General features: G+C 36.9%; 2 protein-coding genes across 2 annotated transcripts; both read right to left on the reverse strand.

The window, feature by feature from the left end:
- Positions 1 to 568: 568 nt before the first annotated feature.
- Positions 569 to 6,913, reverse strand: LOC109152370 (ABC transporter G family member 15-like). Its single transcript, XM_019300016.1, has 9 exons — positions 6,333 to 6,913; positions 4,479 to 4,558; positions 3,597 to 4,058; positions 3,268 to 3,390; positions 3,032 to 3,160; positions 2,127 to 2,411; positions 1,782 to 2,051; positions 1,592 to 1,699; positions 569 to 1,162 (listed from the first exon to the last, which is right to left on the reverse strand). Exons 1-9 carry the CDS (start codon positions 6,574 to 6,576, stop codon positions 800 to 802), a joined length of 2,064 nt encoding a protein of 687 aa, XP_019155561.1. The 5' UTR covers positions 6,577 to 6,913; the 3' UTR covers positions 569 to 799.
- Positions 6,914 to 10,130: 3,217 nt separating this feature from the next.
- On the reverse strand, positions 10,131 to 13,704 carry LOC109152371 (exosome complex component RRP45A-like). The gene is made up of 7 exons (XM_019300017.1): positions 13,419 to 13,704; positions 12,652 to 12,861; positions 12,244 to 12,339; positions 12,042 to 12,156; positions 11,820 to 11,900; positions 11,143 to 11,331; positions 10,131 to 10,812 (listed from the first exon to the last, which is right to left on the reverse strand). The coding sequence occupies exons 1-7, from the start codon at positions 13,553 to 13,555 to the stop codon at positions 10,375 to 10,377; spliced, it is 1,266 nt and encodes a 421-aa protein (XP_019155562.1). The 5' UTR covers positions 13,556 to 13,704; the 3' UTR covers positions 10,131 to 10,374.
- Positions 13,705 to 14,031: the final 327 nt, after the last annotated feature.

Raw genomic sequence — 14,031 nt, forward strand, 5'->3', positions numbered from 1 at the left:
CTAACAATGTGATACAACATGTTACATACTTACATGTAAATGTACATAAATAATGTACATGTCTCATGCATGCCCTTCTATTTTTGGAGGAACAACTGTCCCTTTCTGCACATGGCCATGTGACCCAAAATTTAAGAGGAAAACTTAGGTGTCCTAACTTACTCACCAACATGAAAATGATATATGAATTCTCATAAAGTGAAATTTTCACCACATAGAATAATTTCAGTCAAGTTAATCAGACTATTAACTTAATAATCATAAGGCTACATGTTTGACTTCCAACAGAAACGGTCTATTGATCTTTTTTATTTGATTCAGTTAACTATGAACAATCTAGACTGATTTGCTTGTGGTCATTTGTTGACTAGGGTCACAAACCGAATTTTACCCCATACACACCCAATTAAAGAAGAAAGTGCTGGTCATATTAGTTTTTCTATACGAACTGAGAGAGAATTTTGAATTCCCAAACTCAGATTATAATGTTTTTATCTATTGATGGACCAACATTGCAATTGAATTACTACATATTAATTGTTTCAAGTAAAAAAAAAAAAAAAAAAAAAAAAAAAAAAAAAAAAAAGACACACATAATTGTATATTGATAATTCTATGAGAACTTATTACACAAAGTACTTTTCATTGCAACATAAAGACTGCAGAAACTTGATCAGATCAAAGTGATCAAACCAACAATATGTCACAAATTGTTATAAGTAATGGTATATGAACATCACAAATGCCTCAAAACTTCACTCTTATCATATCTTATTTCTCCCTAATGAACCTTTTGTGCCTAAGGAGTTGGAGAGCCGAGGCCTTCTTGAGACGATAGTGAGCGGAAGTTATGGTACCTTTTCGAGGACAGAGACAGAGACGGGCGCCTCATGAGCGAGGGCCGCTTGCTGAGCCGATGCAAAGTCCTCTTGGCGTATACAGACCGGAAGAATGGTAGTGCACGTTCCTTTACTTTGAGGACGATGAAGAACACGAGCCTGTAAACGACGATTAGGCAGTACAAGGCGAGTAGATCCCACCACTTGGAATGATCCATTGGTAATTTGAACATGGTTTTGAGGACATCCTCGCCCTTCAGCGTTGGATCCCCGGGGATTAATGGATCAAACACGAGCCCAATCATGTCATTCTTGTAGGCACCCTGCACCCACAATGCACGAAAACTCAACTACAAGCTTAAACAAATGGCGGGAATACACTCACTAGGCCCCAATACCAAGTTCTGTCTAGGGTCACTCAATTGGGCTATAATGCACATGAACCAAACTACACTAAAAATTAAATCAAACCAATTAGCTAGTCTAACTCATGGCCTTATAAATCCATATGTTCTCTCTTATTTTATCAATGTGGGACTTTTAACATGCTCAACAAAGTGCATTAAGGCCCCCATACCAAGTTCAAGGATGTGCTCTATTTCAACCAACGTTTAACCTAATAGTGAGATTGCACATTTATATACTACGCTCAACTAAGAAATCGGACCGACTATAAGATATGCATCCCCTTAAAGGCAATGATCTAGCTATGAATACCAACGAATTCCAGTTTTTCAGTTCATTCCTCTTACCTGTAGGGACCATGCGCCGTAACCTATGAATGAAACTGGATAGCGCCAAAACACTTTGGGAAGATCAGCCAGCAAGCGGAAAAATCCAGCAGTCATCATCATAATTCCCTGCAAAAATTAACGTTTATGGTAAAGATTTCGCAATAGTTTGATCGTTCGAGGGGATAAAGGTTCGTTTGGCTTAGCTTACAAGAACACCAGCGCCAGTAATGATTCCCATTAAAAAGTTGGGGACCAGTGAAGCTACGATCATCATGCAGCTTTCGACCATGGCAATACACCCAAACAGGTTTAGGCAAAAGAAGACGTATTGAGAAAAGCTGGCCTGGAACACCATGTAAAACGTGATGGTCCCCGTAATGGCTGAAACCGCGACCAAAAATGGGAAGGAAGAAAGGAAGTTTGATAGTATAAACGCTCCAACTCCGTAGTGTCCATTGAGCCTTTCTTTGGTAAAGATCTGACGAGAAACAAAATAGTTTTAACTCCCGAACAAAGATAAGTAAATGTGGAGGGGCAAAATAAGGTTGCTTACTCTCATTTCTTCTATAAACGAAGGGAAGCCCCCGATGGACATGAAAGTCATGTATCCCGTTACGAATCCACCACAAGCTCCCCGAGCCAAGATGGCTGTATAACTGGTCCCAACACGAAAAAATAGGGTACCAACACTTATAGATACAAGTATATAAATAACTATGCGTGACCAATAATATCCCATATCCCGTGTCATGTTTTTAAAGGATCTCTGAGTCAATGTCACAAGTTGCTTCCCCCATCCAGCTTGGCTTCCTTTTATCGTTTCTATCTCGATATCTTGCTGCATAAAATGAATATACTATGTTAGGATCAAACGCTTACCACTACGTCTTATACTGTCAATTTTTGAGAGGTAGGGCCTCCGCCCAACAATCCCTTGGTGGTGCTGGACTTGGCCCTTCATCCACCCAACAATTTCCACTCCTCCCCACCCCCCCCCCCCCCCAAGGACCTGCCACCCGTGACCTGATTCTGATACCACTTGTTAAGATCAAGTGGCCCCTCATCCGCCCAACAATTTCCACCTCTCCCCCCTCCCCCCGGGACCTGACACCCGTGACCTGGTTTTGATACCACTTGTTAGGATCAAGTGCTTACCACTACGCCAAAAACTATATCTCGTAGCAAATGCGCAACTTTATTTCTTTATACCGCCACTTTTTCAAGAGACAGGGTACTGGACTTGGCCCTTTTGGTCTCCGCCCAACAATTCTCCTAGCCACCTGGTGCTGGACTTGGCCCTTCAGCGGCCTCCATCCAACATACTAAGATGGGCACTCAAATTGAATAAATAAGATGTATTTAGTCAATGCAACCGAGAACATGTAACATCTCAATGCAACACATCGGCATTTTACTTAACTAGTCCACAGCCAAGACATTTGACCTTGAAACACTTACGATTTTCGAGAGTTCTTTCATCCTAGATCTGGCCCTCGCACCGTATTCCGATCGTCTAAACTTTTCAACAAGCATAGCTTTGATCTCAGCAGTAGCCATATTCATCAGATAATCGCTTTTGTGTGTTTCCTGTAAACACAATACCAGATAATCATATAAACAGAAAATACCATTCTACAATGTGTTAAATTAGTACTAGAAAGAACGATCATTAGTCGCTACAATTTCATTCTTACACGAAGCCGCATTGAGCCTTTTAATGTTGCTGTCACAATGTCGAAATCAGAATTGATGCAACGTAGAAAGTGGTCAGACGGATTTCTTCTACTCGGACATGGAAACCCCGCTTCAGCAAAGAACTGAAAAAAGAAAACAAGAAATCTTGAACAGACCGAAATTTCTGGAGCAGAATTCTCAACATTCTTTGTGTGTTTATGGGTCAAACCACTAAAAGATTAAATCCAACAAATTAGTTAATCTAACCCATGGCCTTATAAACCCATATGTTCTCTCTTATTTTATCAATGTGGGACTCTTAACAGATATATATCCATATGGTCATTACCTGAATAGCCGTTTTCGCTTCTCCAAAATAAACAGTCTCGCCTCCAGATAGCAAATAGAGGTCATCAAACAACGCGAAAACTTCACTACTAGGCTGATGAATAGAAGAGACGACTGTTCTTCCATCCCGACAAATGTTCTTAAGAGCTTGGACCACGAAGAAGGCTGAAGCGCTGTCAAGACCGCTAGTTGGCTCATCGAGAAAGAGTATGCGAGGTCTCACAAGAATCTCGAGCGCAATGCTTAGCCTCTTCTTCTCCCCGCCACTTATGCCTCTCAGCTGCCAATTCCCTACCAGCCGATCAGCGCAATCTAGAAGCCCCATTTCCATGATCGTCCCCTCGACAATTTCTTTTATGTCTTGATTAGTCATGGTAGTTGGGAGCCGCAGTTTGGCTGAATATGTGATAGCTTCCCTAGGCGTTAGTGTTCCCAGCAACACATCCTCTTGTGTAACATAAGCCTGTAATACACAGACAGCCATGGAAAAATTACAAAGAATCTTGTGATAGCTTATCAGCTAATTTTGGCTTATTTGACCAGTATTAGCTGTGTTTCGCTTGGTTAAAAAACCAATATAAGTGTTTGGTTAATCAGCTTTTTGTAACTCCAAAATGCTAAAATTCAAAAAGCTGCTCAAAAGCAACTTTTTCAATTAGCTTTTTGAGAAAAGAATTTATACAGAACAGCTATCAGCTAACAGTTAATTTACCAAACACCTATCTACAATCAGCTAATGTTATCAACTAGTCATACCCTCTAATCTAAATATCCAATCAGCTAACAACCATTTACCAAACAGAGCCGAAGGCAAAAAAAAAAAAAAAAAAAAAAAAAAAAAAACCTGAATTAAGAATAAACTGCTCAAAAAGAAGCTACTTACGACAACACCATAGTCCAGTCGCCTCTTCTTCCCATTAAGAAGAATATTACCAGTCATGACAACATTGCTGGCCAGCCTACCTGCAATTAGACCAAGCATTATTCAACAATCGAAAGGAGTGGCAGCATATTAGGTAGCTAATTCCCTAATTATACTTCTCGAATCATCGTAGAAACATTTATCAATTGTGAGCTTATCAAATAGTATAGAATTTGTCATGAGAACTTCAGCAATTACGTTAGATCAGAGAGAACTCATGATGTCTAAAAGATTACTTTAGAAAGTCCGTTAATTGCCAACTACTAGTTTAGCAAGTTTAATTCCCATCTTGTTAGGCCCCGGGCCATAAAAATACCCTTCCTGAAACAGGTTCTGTGTTAAACCGATACCTCTGCAGCTACATGGGAACATCATAACATCAACTACAGTGGACTATAATCAATACCATTATGCATAATGTCTCACACGAGGGAAAGAGAAAGAAAAAGGCAATATAAGAAAAAAAAAAAAAAAAAAAAAAAAAAAAAAAAAGAAGATAGAATAGAGATAATATGAATGTAAATTCATGCACAGAAATAAATACACCATGCTCAGATAGTTGGTTAAGTCAGTATTCTTTCATTTATTCAAATGTCCTGTGCCTAACCACTTTAGGAGTTTAGTCAGAACCAACTTAATTGAGCCACTGTGTCACATTCATTACACAACGTGACAATACATTATGTAACATTTCAACCCCAAAAACCGTAGGGGTGAAAATGAAGAATTTCACATCTGATCTACCTTGAAATCTTACCGTAGCAACTCATGAATATGATGATAATCGACACTGATATTTTTGTTGTTTTTTGATATCCTAATAACTAGGGAGTGAAGGTCAAGAAAAATGGCTTTTTTTTAAAATGTGGATCATTTAATTGTACTTCACTCTAAAAATTAAATAAACAAATGCATCAATCACACCTTCATCTCTCAATTGAAGCACTTTATTATGAGTTCTCCATCATCCTTTTTTTAATTAATGACATAATCTGCCCTCCCCTCAAAAAGGAAATGGTAGTTCAAGTGTCAAAACTGTCTTTTTCAAGAAAATTAAATTTTTCTTTTCTAGAAAGAAACAAGATCTGAACTTCTGAAGTTCATTCTAGATGAACAGAAAAAAACGAAAACTCCAAGAAAATCAATACAGCCAAAATAAAAGAAAGATTTTGGTTTCCTCACAACCCCCACCCACCCCTCCTCTCATCACTCCTAGCTCCAGAGATATGATCAATAAAAGCCCACAAAAGATCAGACACTGCTATAGAGGACCAATGAATGTGTAGCAACAATTTTTCCAAATTAAGGTTGTCTTGATGACATCTATATATGCTCCACTTTTGTTGTCTTTAGTGACATCAAGAGAATTCTACATGCAAAACAAACTTAGATTGTTTACATATGTTTTTACACTATCATGCTTTCTCAACTACTATCATAGCAAAGTGATTAAGTAAGTAAGACAACTCAAAAACAGATGATCACTGTCAAATGTTAAGACCAGTTTGCACTTCTTAGTCACACAAGCCCCATAAAAGCATAGTTTACATTGTTTCCAAAATGTTGAATCCCCAACCCAAGGCCCCCACATCCCTGCCCGACAGATTATCTGTGAAAGGATGTAAATCATGGTAACTCAGCTGAACACATAGGACACAAGGAGCCCCTCAAATTGAGGGTTGCTCCCACACTGACGTCAGTGAGACTCAATCTCGAGTCATTATTTTCAAACTTTATTCCTGTGACCAACTGAGCCTATGCGGGCTAAAAGCATAGTTTACAGAAACAAGAGAGAGAGAGAGAGAGAGAGAGGACCTGCTAAGGAATCAAGAAGGGTGGATTTGCCAGAGCCAGAAGGACCCATAATGGCCATAATCCTACCAGGTTCAGCATACCCACTGATCCCTTGAAGCAGCTTCTTGGTTGGGCCTTGTCCAAAATTTGGAAGCACCACTGTTAAGTCTTCCCACACCAAGTAAGCCACCCCCTGCCTATGCACCACCCCTCTCTCAATATCCCCTCCTCTACCACCCCCACCACCCGCCGCCTCTATCTCCATGACCCCCCCTATGCAAAGCTCAAATCTTTAAGCAACCCAACCACCAATGCCCCTCCAATCTTGATGATGAACACTGCCCAGTTGTATATCACACCTTTGTAGCCCTCAAAAATCAGCAAAAATCCAAAAAGCTCAAGTCTTGCATCTCTGGGTATACATACACATACTCATACACACCAAATATAAGAACATAAAGAGATATGGGGCAAGGTTTATGGCAATGGGGGATATGAGTGGAAAGTGATGGGGGGTGGGGAGACTTTAATGTGGGGATGGTGGTGTGTACAGTTGCAGCTGCGGTGGTGCAGTTGTGACAATGGAGAATTGATTGCATTTATGGGACTTTTAGCCGACTCTGTCCCTATGCAATGTCGGATTTGGAGCTTGCTTTTTACCTGCAATTCTTGATGATCATTAATTATAACCACTAGTCTTCCTCAACTACCATCAAATAAAACCATGGTCATGGAGGTGCCTTGAGAACTTGGAAACCCACCATTTTATTAATGAAAAAAAAAAAAAAAAAAAAAAAAAAAAAAACCCTCAAATGCATACATACAAATGATACAATATAATAACTACTCTTTCGATGTAATTGTGTTAGCAACTCATTTATTAATTGTTCTGAGTTGAGTTGTGTTAAAAAAGAAGGAAAAGTTACACTTTGGCTCTTTAAAGTAATGATAAAATTCGTCCATACTTGTTAAGTATGCTCACTTTTCGTTCGGAAGTTAATAACTGACATTGTAAATTTCGTTATTTTTCTAACAAAATATTAGGTACGAAATTTGTAACGTCAGCTATAGTTTACAGACAAGAAGATTGAACACGACATGTTAGGAAAAAAAAACGATATTTATAACATTAGTTATAATTTATGAACGAAAAGTAAGCACGGCCAACAAATAAAAATGAATACTAGAATTATCCTATAACTTATTGATTAAAAGTGTAATTTTTCTTTTTCTTAAAAAAAAAAAAAAAAAAAAACTATACTTTCAGTTTTATAATTGTATTAGCTACTCATTCACCAATTGTTCTGAGTTGCTAAATTAAAAGGCTAAAATTTCATTGATGTGACACTTAGTATTACTCATTCACCAATTGTATTAGAGCATCCACACTTGTGGATATTGTGGGGAGAATTCAGAATTAAATCTTCCCTTCATGAGATAATAGCTAGTGTGGACATGAGATAATTGAAAAATAATCTCCCTGCAAATGTAGGGAGATTCTCAAAAAAAAAAAAAAAAAAAAAAAAAAAAAAAAAAAGCAATAAAGCAGTGAGAAGCAGTGTTGCGTCTCACTGACCACCCAGCCTGGCGCGTGTGCGACACGCGCCCGGCTGGGCGATTGAGAGTGGCCGCCAGCTGGCGGCCACTCTCATTTAATACAAATCTGGCCGTTGCTGGCCGAGCAACGGCCAGATTTGTATCGGTTGCCGGCAACGGTCACATTTCCGACCGTTGCTGGCAACGGATACTTTAAATAAAAAAAAAATATAATATATATTCATCTATAAATACCACATGTCTTCACAATTTTTTTACATTTTATCCCACTCTCACAATTCATTTCTATAATTCTTTCAATTTCTACTCAATTTCTTTTATCATAATGAAAAAAGACAATACTTCCAATCTCGTAGGCATGTTGGAGTAAAATAGAGAAAGAAATAAAATATAAATTTATAAATAAAATAGATAAAGAAATAATTAAAATATAGTGAGTTAAATGGTGGGGTCCACAAATAACTCCTAAATATCTCAAACTGATGTGGAGAAGAGTTATTTGTGATTGAGTGAGATAGTGGAGAATGAGGTGGATGCTGGGGCCCACAAATAACTCCTAAATCTTTCCAGCTGATGTGGATGCTCTTAGCTACTTATTCCTCTGCAGATCAGACAGAATCACAGAAAAGAGTGTTAATTTAATTTAATTTAAGAAACAAGCAGTGACCAAAATTGGGTATGTGACGGAATTAGTTAATTCCGGCAGTGGCAGCTGGGACGGTGGAGATTGAAGGCCGGATATTGGAAAGAAATGGGGAGGAAAAAAAAAACAATACATGCAAAAAGACTAAAATAACCTCAATTTTTTTACCATTATTATTTTTCGGCGAAATTTAGCCGGCAATTTGACCGGAGTGATCAAAATTGACAAAAATTACATAGTCATGGTACTAAATTGACACTTTTAAAAGTCAATGACTGAAATTAACAAGATCCATATAGTCATATGACCAAAATTGAAATTTCGTCTTACCAAAAATTTGTCTTTGAAGATTATTTTGTTGGATTCCTTGCAGGCGAAGGATTTTATATACCAACTTGATCTAGAGGTGTCCAAACTTCAGTTAAAGTTCGATTAACCAATAACCACCCAATCGAAGAATTTTAGTTAATCGTTTTTTAATAAAAAAAAATTCAGTTAATGATTAAAAGATTTGCAAAATTTCAGTTAATGGTTAATTCGGTTCGAAACTATCAGTTAATCAAAATTATATATATATATATATATATATATATATATATATATATATATATTTGGACTTTATAATTTGTGCTTTTATGTTTGTAATATTATTATGATATTGTGTTTGTATATTTTTTTATGAATTTATTATTATAAGTATTATTTTAATTAAATTTATTATTATTATAGGTATTATTTTAAATATTTAAAATTTTAACTTAAAAAATTTCAATTAATTGGTTAAATTTAAAAAAAAAAATTAATTCGATTAATTCGGTAATACAAAATTCGATTTAGTTAACGATTAAATCTTTAAAAACTTCGATTAACCGATTATACACCCCTTAACTTGATTAATGCGGCAACGCCTATAAAAATAAATAAATAAATAAATACTCCGTAAGAATTTTATTTTTAGGTGCATTAAATGCATAATAAAAATAATACAGAAAATGTGCATTAAATGCATATTAAAAATAATACAGAAAATTGGCCTGCTTAAATTGTATATGAACCTAGGAAATAACGCCTCGATCTAAGCGATTACAACCCGCAGTTCTCAATTTTAATCTATAAATAAATACATATGACTAATGGATAAACGTGATTCTCATATAAAAAATCTATAAATAAATACATATGACTAATGGATAAACGTGATTCTCATATGATTGTCTCTTTTTTTTATGAAAACATAAAAAATCTTGTCTTAGAAAATCAGAAATTTAATATTTATCAACAACTTTTCAATTCAGTCTGTCCTATCATATATAAAAGTCATAAATTTAACATCTTTTCAACTGTGATTCAGAATATAAAAATATTTCAAATCACTTCACTTCAGACCAGACATGAAAACAATCACCTAAAAATTGTGTAATAAAATAACAACGAAAATATTTGGTACACTCCAATTTTATACTTCCAACTTTTATTCCCTCTTACATGTTTTTGATGTAGACACTTTCTTGTTGACTCACATGATGAAAATAACAAATCTTTATTTGTCACCTCATGGAGTAGAAGTAAGGGAGTAGAATTTGGGAATACGCATAGTAGAACTCAAATAACAAAAGGTATTGTCAAAAATGCATATTTTTCTTGAATTTGCAATTTCAATAGCTCAAAGGAAAATACAGTGACTCACAGAAATTGATCTCCACTACAGAATAAGTCATACTGCATTAGAACCAAAATAAATAATACAGAGTACTGGAAGACTATATGGAACATATATGGGATCAGGGGAAGGTGAAGCAAAGTTTGATCAAGGAAGAGGGCACTTAATCAAGAACCTTGGTGAGGAAAGACTCCGGATATCCTTTAAATTGCACCGGCATTTGCATTTGACCCTTTCTTCTTCTTTCGCTTGCGCTTAGGCTTTACAGCACCCACGGAAGTGTTGTCTCTTTCAGTTGGTGTTGCACTTCCATGTGCCACCATTAATGAAGCTGTTGAATTAATATCTGCATGTGGTTGTCCTGGTTCTGTTTCGTATGACTTCTCGGTGGGATCTGCCTGCATGTTTTGATCTTCTCCAACTCCCCCGCTACTTCTATCTGACTCTGAAGATTGCGGTTCAACATCCATGTCATTACTTTGACTGACGCCGCACTCCTCTGATTTTACCCTTTCTTTTCTATTTTGTTTAGTCAAATCGTTGATTCCCCCATGACCATGATCACTAACACTAACTGCAGCAATAGCAGGTCTATGCCGCTTGATCTTTCTAAGAGCCCTTTCTGTGTTGTATGATTCAACCTGCACATTATGTATGCCAATGCAAATAAAATTAAAAGATGATATATATATAGTATTCTGCTGTTTTGAACCTATTGTGGATATAGTATGAAAGCTCTAAGGAGAGCGAGTGAGGGGTGAATAGTCCTGCCAAAAGGCTCAGTAAGATACAGTGACTAAAACATCTGAAACCCAGCCAATTCCGCTGAACTAAAATCTAGCGGCAAATGTATTTTATTGTTTTCACACTATAAAAGGTGATTTATAACCTGTAACATAGGACCTATCTGTAAGAAAGTGTTTAGGCAAATATGGAAGCCGAAGGTTTCTACTTAACAAATTATCACATACCGCATTCTTTATCTTGCTCGTTATATCTGAAGCCTTTACTGAGGCAATGCGTAGGCATTGCATTATAACAGCCTGCACAATACCATCTCCTCCAGCCTTTTGGATTGCACAAACATCACCATTTGCATTTAGGGTGGCAGTGATTCTAGCTCCCATTACAGCCTCTTCAAAATGAGTTGGATCTATCACCTGGGGGGGCCAGTACAATGGAAGAGAAATAAATTAGCAACCAAATCTCCATAAATGCACCTAATTGAGTCAAAACTTAGGGTCCGTTTGGAAACCGGGAAAATGACTTCTGGAAAATGTTTTCCGAGTTTCAAGTGTTTGGTTGCAATAGGAAAATCCAGTCAACAGAAAACATTTTCCGTTGACCGGGGAAAATGAAGGCATTTTGGCAGAAAATGACTTCCGCCAACACTCAAGGCAAGGCATGGTTTCCGCCAGACATCATTTTTTTTATAAATAATATTATTATATATTTTTTTATATTCTAAATAAAATATTTAAAATGTTTAATTATACAATTCTACTCATTTCGCATAAAATGAACCAAACACACCAATACAGTTTTCCAGAATGCAACCAAACACAGGAAAGGAAAATGTTTTCTGGAAAATGAGTCATTTTCCAGCTTTCCAAACGGACCCTTAGGGAGGTGTTTTATCCAAGCTTACCACAATGTTATCTTTACCGATAAATGCAAAGGTGACTGCTATAGGCATATGGTGTATAATCAAAGGAAGGGGCTCCATAACCTGTGCGGTGTAACAAGTACACAACTCAACTGTAAGTTCTTTTAGAAACAAATCAAGTAGACTAAAACATGGTGAGGGAACAAAAATGTAAATTGGTAGCTTTCCAATAGTAAGGAGAAGGAGCAAAACCAAGAAGCAGACCTCAGGTGGATGCATTATCACTTCCGGACCATCTTCTCCTCCCAAGGTGCATTCAGGTCTACGAAATGTTGAGAGAGCAGCTAAGGCAGCAATATTGGCAGCATCAACAAGATTCCTATTCTCAGAAAGTGGGGAAAAAATAATTAGATTCTAGGTCTTGAGTCGGACAAATATAATAAGTCATAAACACATTACAACTTACCCTCCATTGTCTAGAATGTGAAGATCAATACGAATAGCCCAAACCCATTTCCCAGCAACAACACAGAGAGACTCAGTATCTACAGCTCGGCTTTCCCTGCATGTTCAATCTTCATTAGCAGATACTCGAGTGGTTCATGACACTCTGTCACTCTCATAGAATTTCACTATTACTTGAGGAAATTATCCATTAGGCAATGTTAAACCTTAAATAAAATACAAAGTTAATAGAAAAGTGAACGTATTACATCAAACATCAAAACCTTCTTCTTTACAAATGTTCATTGCTTATTCTTCCTAAAATGTTTTAGTTTATCTGTAATTCAATATCTTGCACCTCAACAACACAGTTCTCTTACTATCCAAGATCATGTCATACTTCTTTAAGAGAAGATTAAAAGAAAATTACCTCAATCCACGATCAATTATGCGTCCCAACTCCACAGCGGACTCTCCAGGACGGCCTGCCTCAAATGAAGGATCAGCCATTGGAGAAAACTCAGTATAGATTGCAAGGGTTCCCTCATTAGGTCTTTCACGATAAGGTTGCACTAATTGAGAAGTAACAACTCCCATCACATGTGTGTGCCCCAGCTGCACCTCTGATGAGCCATCATCTCTGCACATTCAACAGTCTGAAGGCTAATGACTTGAAAGAATAAAATAGAAAGAATAATAACATTCTGAGCAACTATATGTCATACATTAAATTTCCATTATGCAAACTATCCACATATTGGCATATAATTCCTTCATTTCTATCCAGTAACCATGAAACTTTGAGAATATGTTCTCCACTATCCAAAGAGCTAGTAACTTTAATTACTGTGATCTGCCATGAACTCCCATGAATCTCAAAATTTTATGAATCAAACTCCAAGCTAGCACATTGTAAAGTCAATTTCATTATAACATACAGCCAACCCAAAAAAAAAAAAAAAAAATGCGGTAAGACTTTAACACTACATTCATGATTCACCGGCTGTTAAGCACTCAACACTACTCCATTTCAATACTCGCAACTATAGATTTTCCAGTCCATAGAACAGATTCATATCAAGGTCACTACTCACTACAATACTACATAGTTGGACGTCAGTGACTAATAACACCACATTCTCAATACTGAATAAAATCAAAATAAAAGCCAACTGAGAATGGAAGTAACATTCTTACCTGCCAAACTTGATAGTGAGCCGTCTATAATCGAAAGGGCGCCGGCCGTCGACTCTGAGGTCGGAAACCAAAGCGTTTTCGATGAATTGCTTGTCGTTCACAGTCAACCTCCAGGAATTAGCCAATCTCTGCTCCATTTTACATATATCTAATCAAAAACAATGGTGAACCATGAGAACTCGATTACGAACGAAGCACTCAAAAGTTCAAAGAATTCCGAGCAGTAAGGCGGAGCCCGTCGGGGAGGAGAAAGCGTGCTAGGGTTTATGAATTATGACAGGGAGTTCCCCGCCAATAATTTTGGGTTTAGCTTAAATATCCGATTGACGGCGTCACATTCCGTTTCATGCCACGTGTTTGTGGCGTTAGCCCTATTAAAATTTGAAGAAAAGTTCTAGGGATAAAGAAAAAATAGGACGTTTGGTTCGAGATGGAGAATTACGTGGAAAGAAATTGTAATTTCATGGGAGATGAATTACTGAAACAAAGTGAAAATTTAAATTTCAGTGTTTAGTTTACAGGAATAGAACTACTGGGAATTTCAATTCCAATGTTTGGTAAACATGGGAATTGAAAGGGAATAAGTAGTATAAAGTCAAAAATGTTCAGTGTT

The sequence above is a fragment of the Ipomoea nil genome, unplaced genomic scaffold (assembly GCF_001879475.1).
Source record: "Ipomoea nil cultivar Tokyo-kokei standard unplaced genomic scaffold, Asagao_1.1 scaffold2403, whole genome shotgun sequence".
In the NCBI taxonomy this organism is placed as follows: Eukaryota; Viridiplantae; Streptophyta; class Magnoliopsida; order Solanales; family Convolvulaceae; genus Ipomoea; species Ipomoea nil.

Bases quoted from the DNA above. Each gene is read 5' to 3' on its own strand.
- LOC109152370 (XM_019300016.1), bottom strand. From the start codon at position 6,576: ATGGAGATAGAGGCGGCGGGTGGTGGGGGTGGTAGAGGAGGGGATATT. The intron at 4,559-6,332 runs GTCCTCTCTCTC...GTCTAATTGCAG, and splicing joins CCTTCTTGATTCCTTAGCAG to GTAGGCTGGCCAGCAATGTT. The intron at 1,700-1,781 runs GTAAGCTAAGCC...TAATTTTTGCAG, and splicing joins TTACTGGCGCTGGTGTTCTT to GGAATTATGATGATGACTGC.
- LOC109152371 (XM_019300017.1), bottom strand. From the start codon at position 13,555: ATGGAGCAGAGATTGGCTAATTCCTGGAGGTTGACTGTGAACGACAAG. The intron at 12,157-12,243 runs GTAAGTTGTAAT...TTCTGAGAATAG, and splicing joins CACATTCTAGACAATGGAGG to GAATCTTGTTGATGCTGCCA. The intron at 10,813-11,142 runs GTATGTGATAAT...CATAATGTGCAG, and splicing joins CGAGCAAGATAAAGAATGCG to GTTGAATCATACAACACAGA.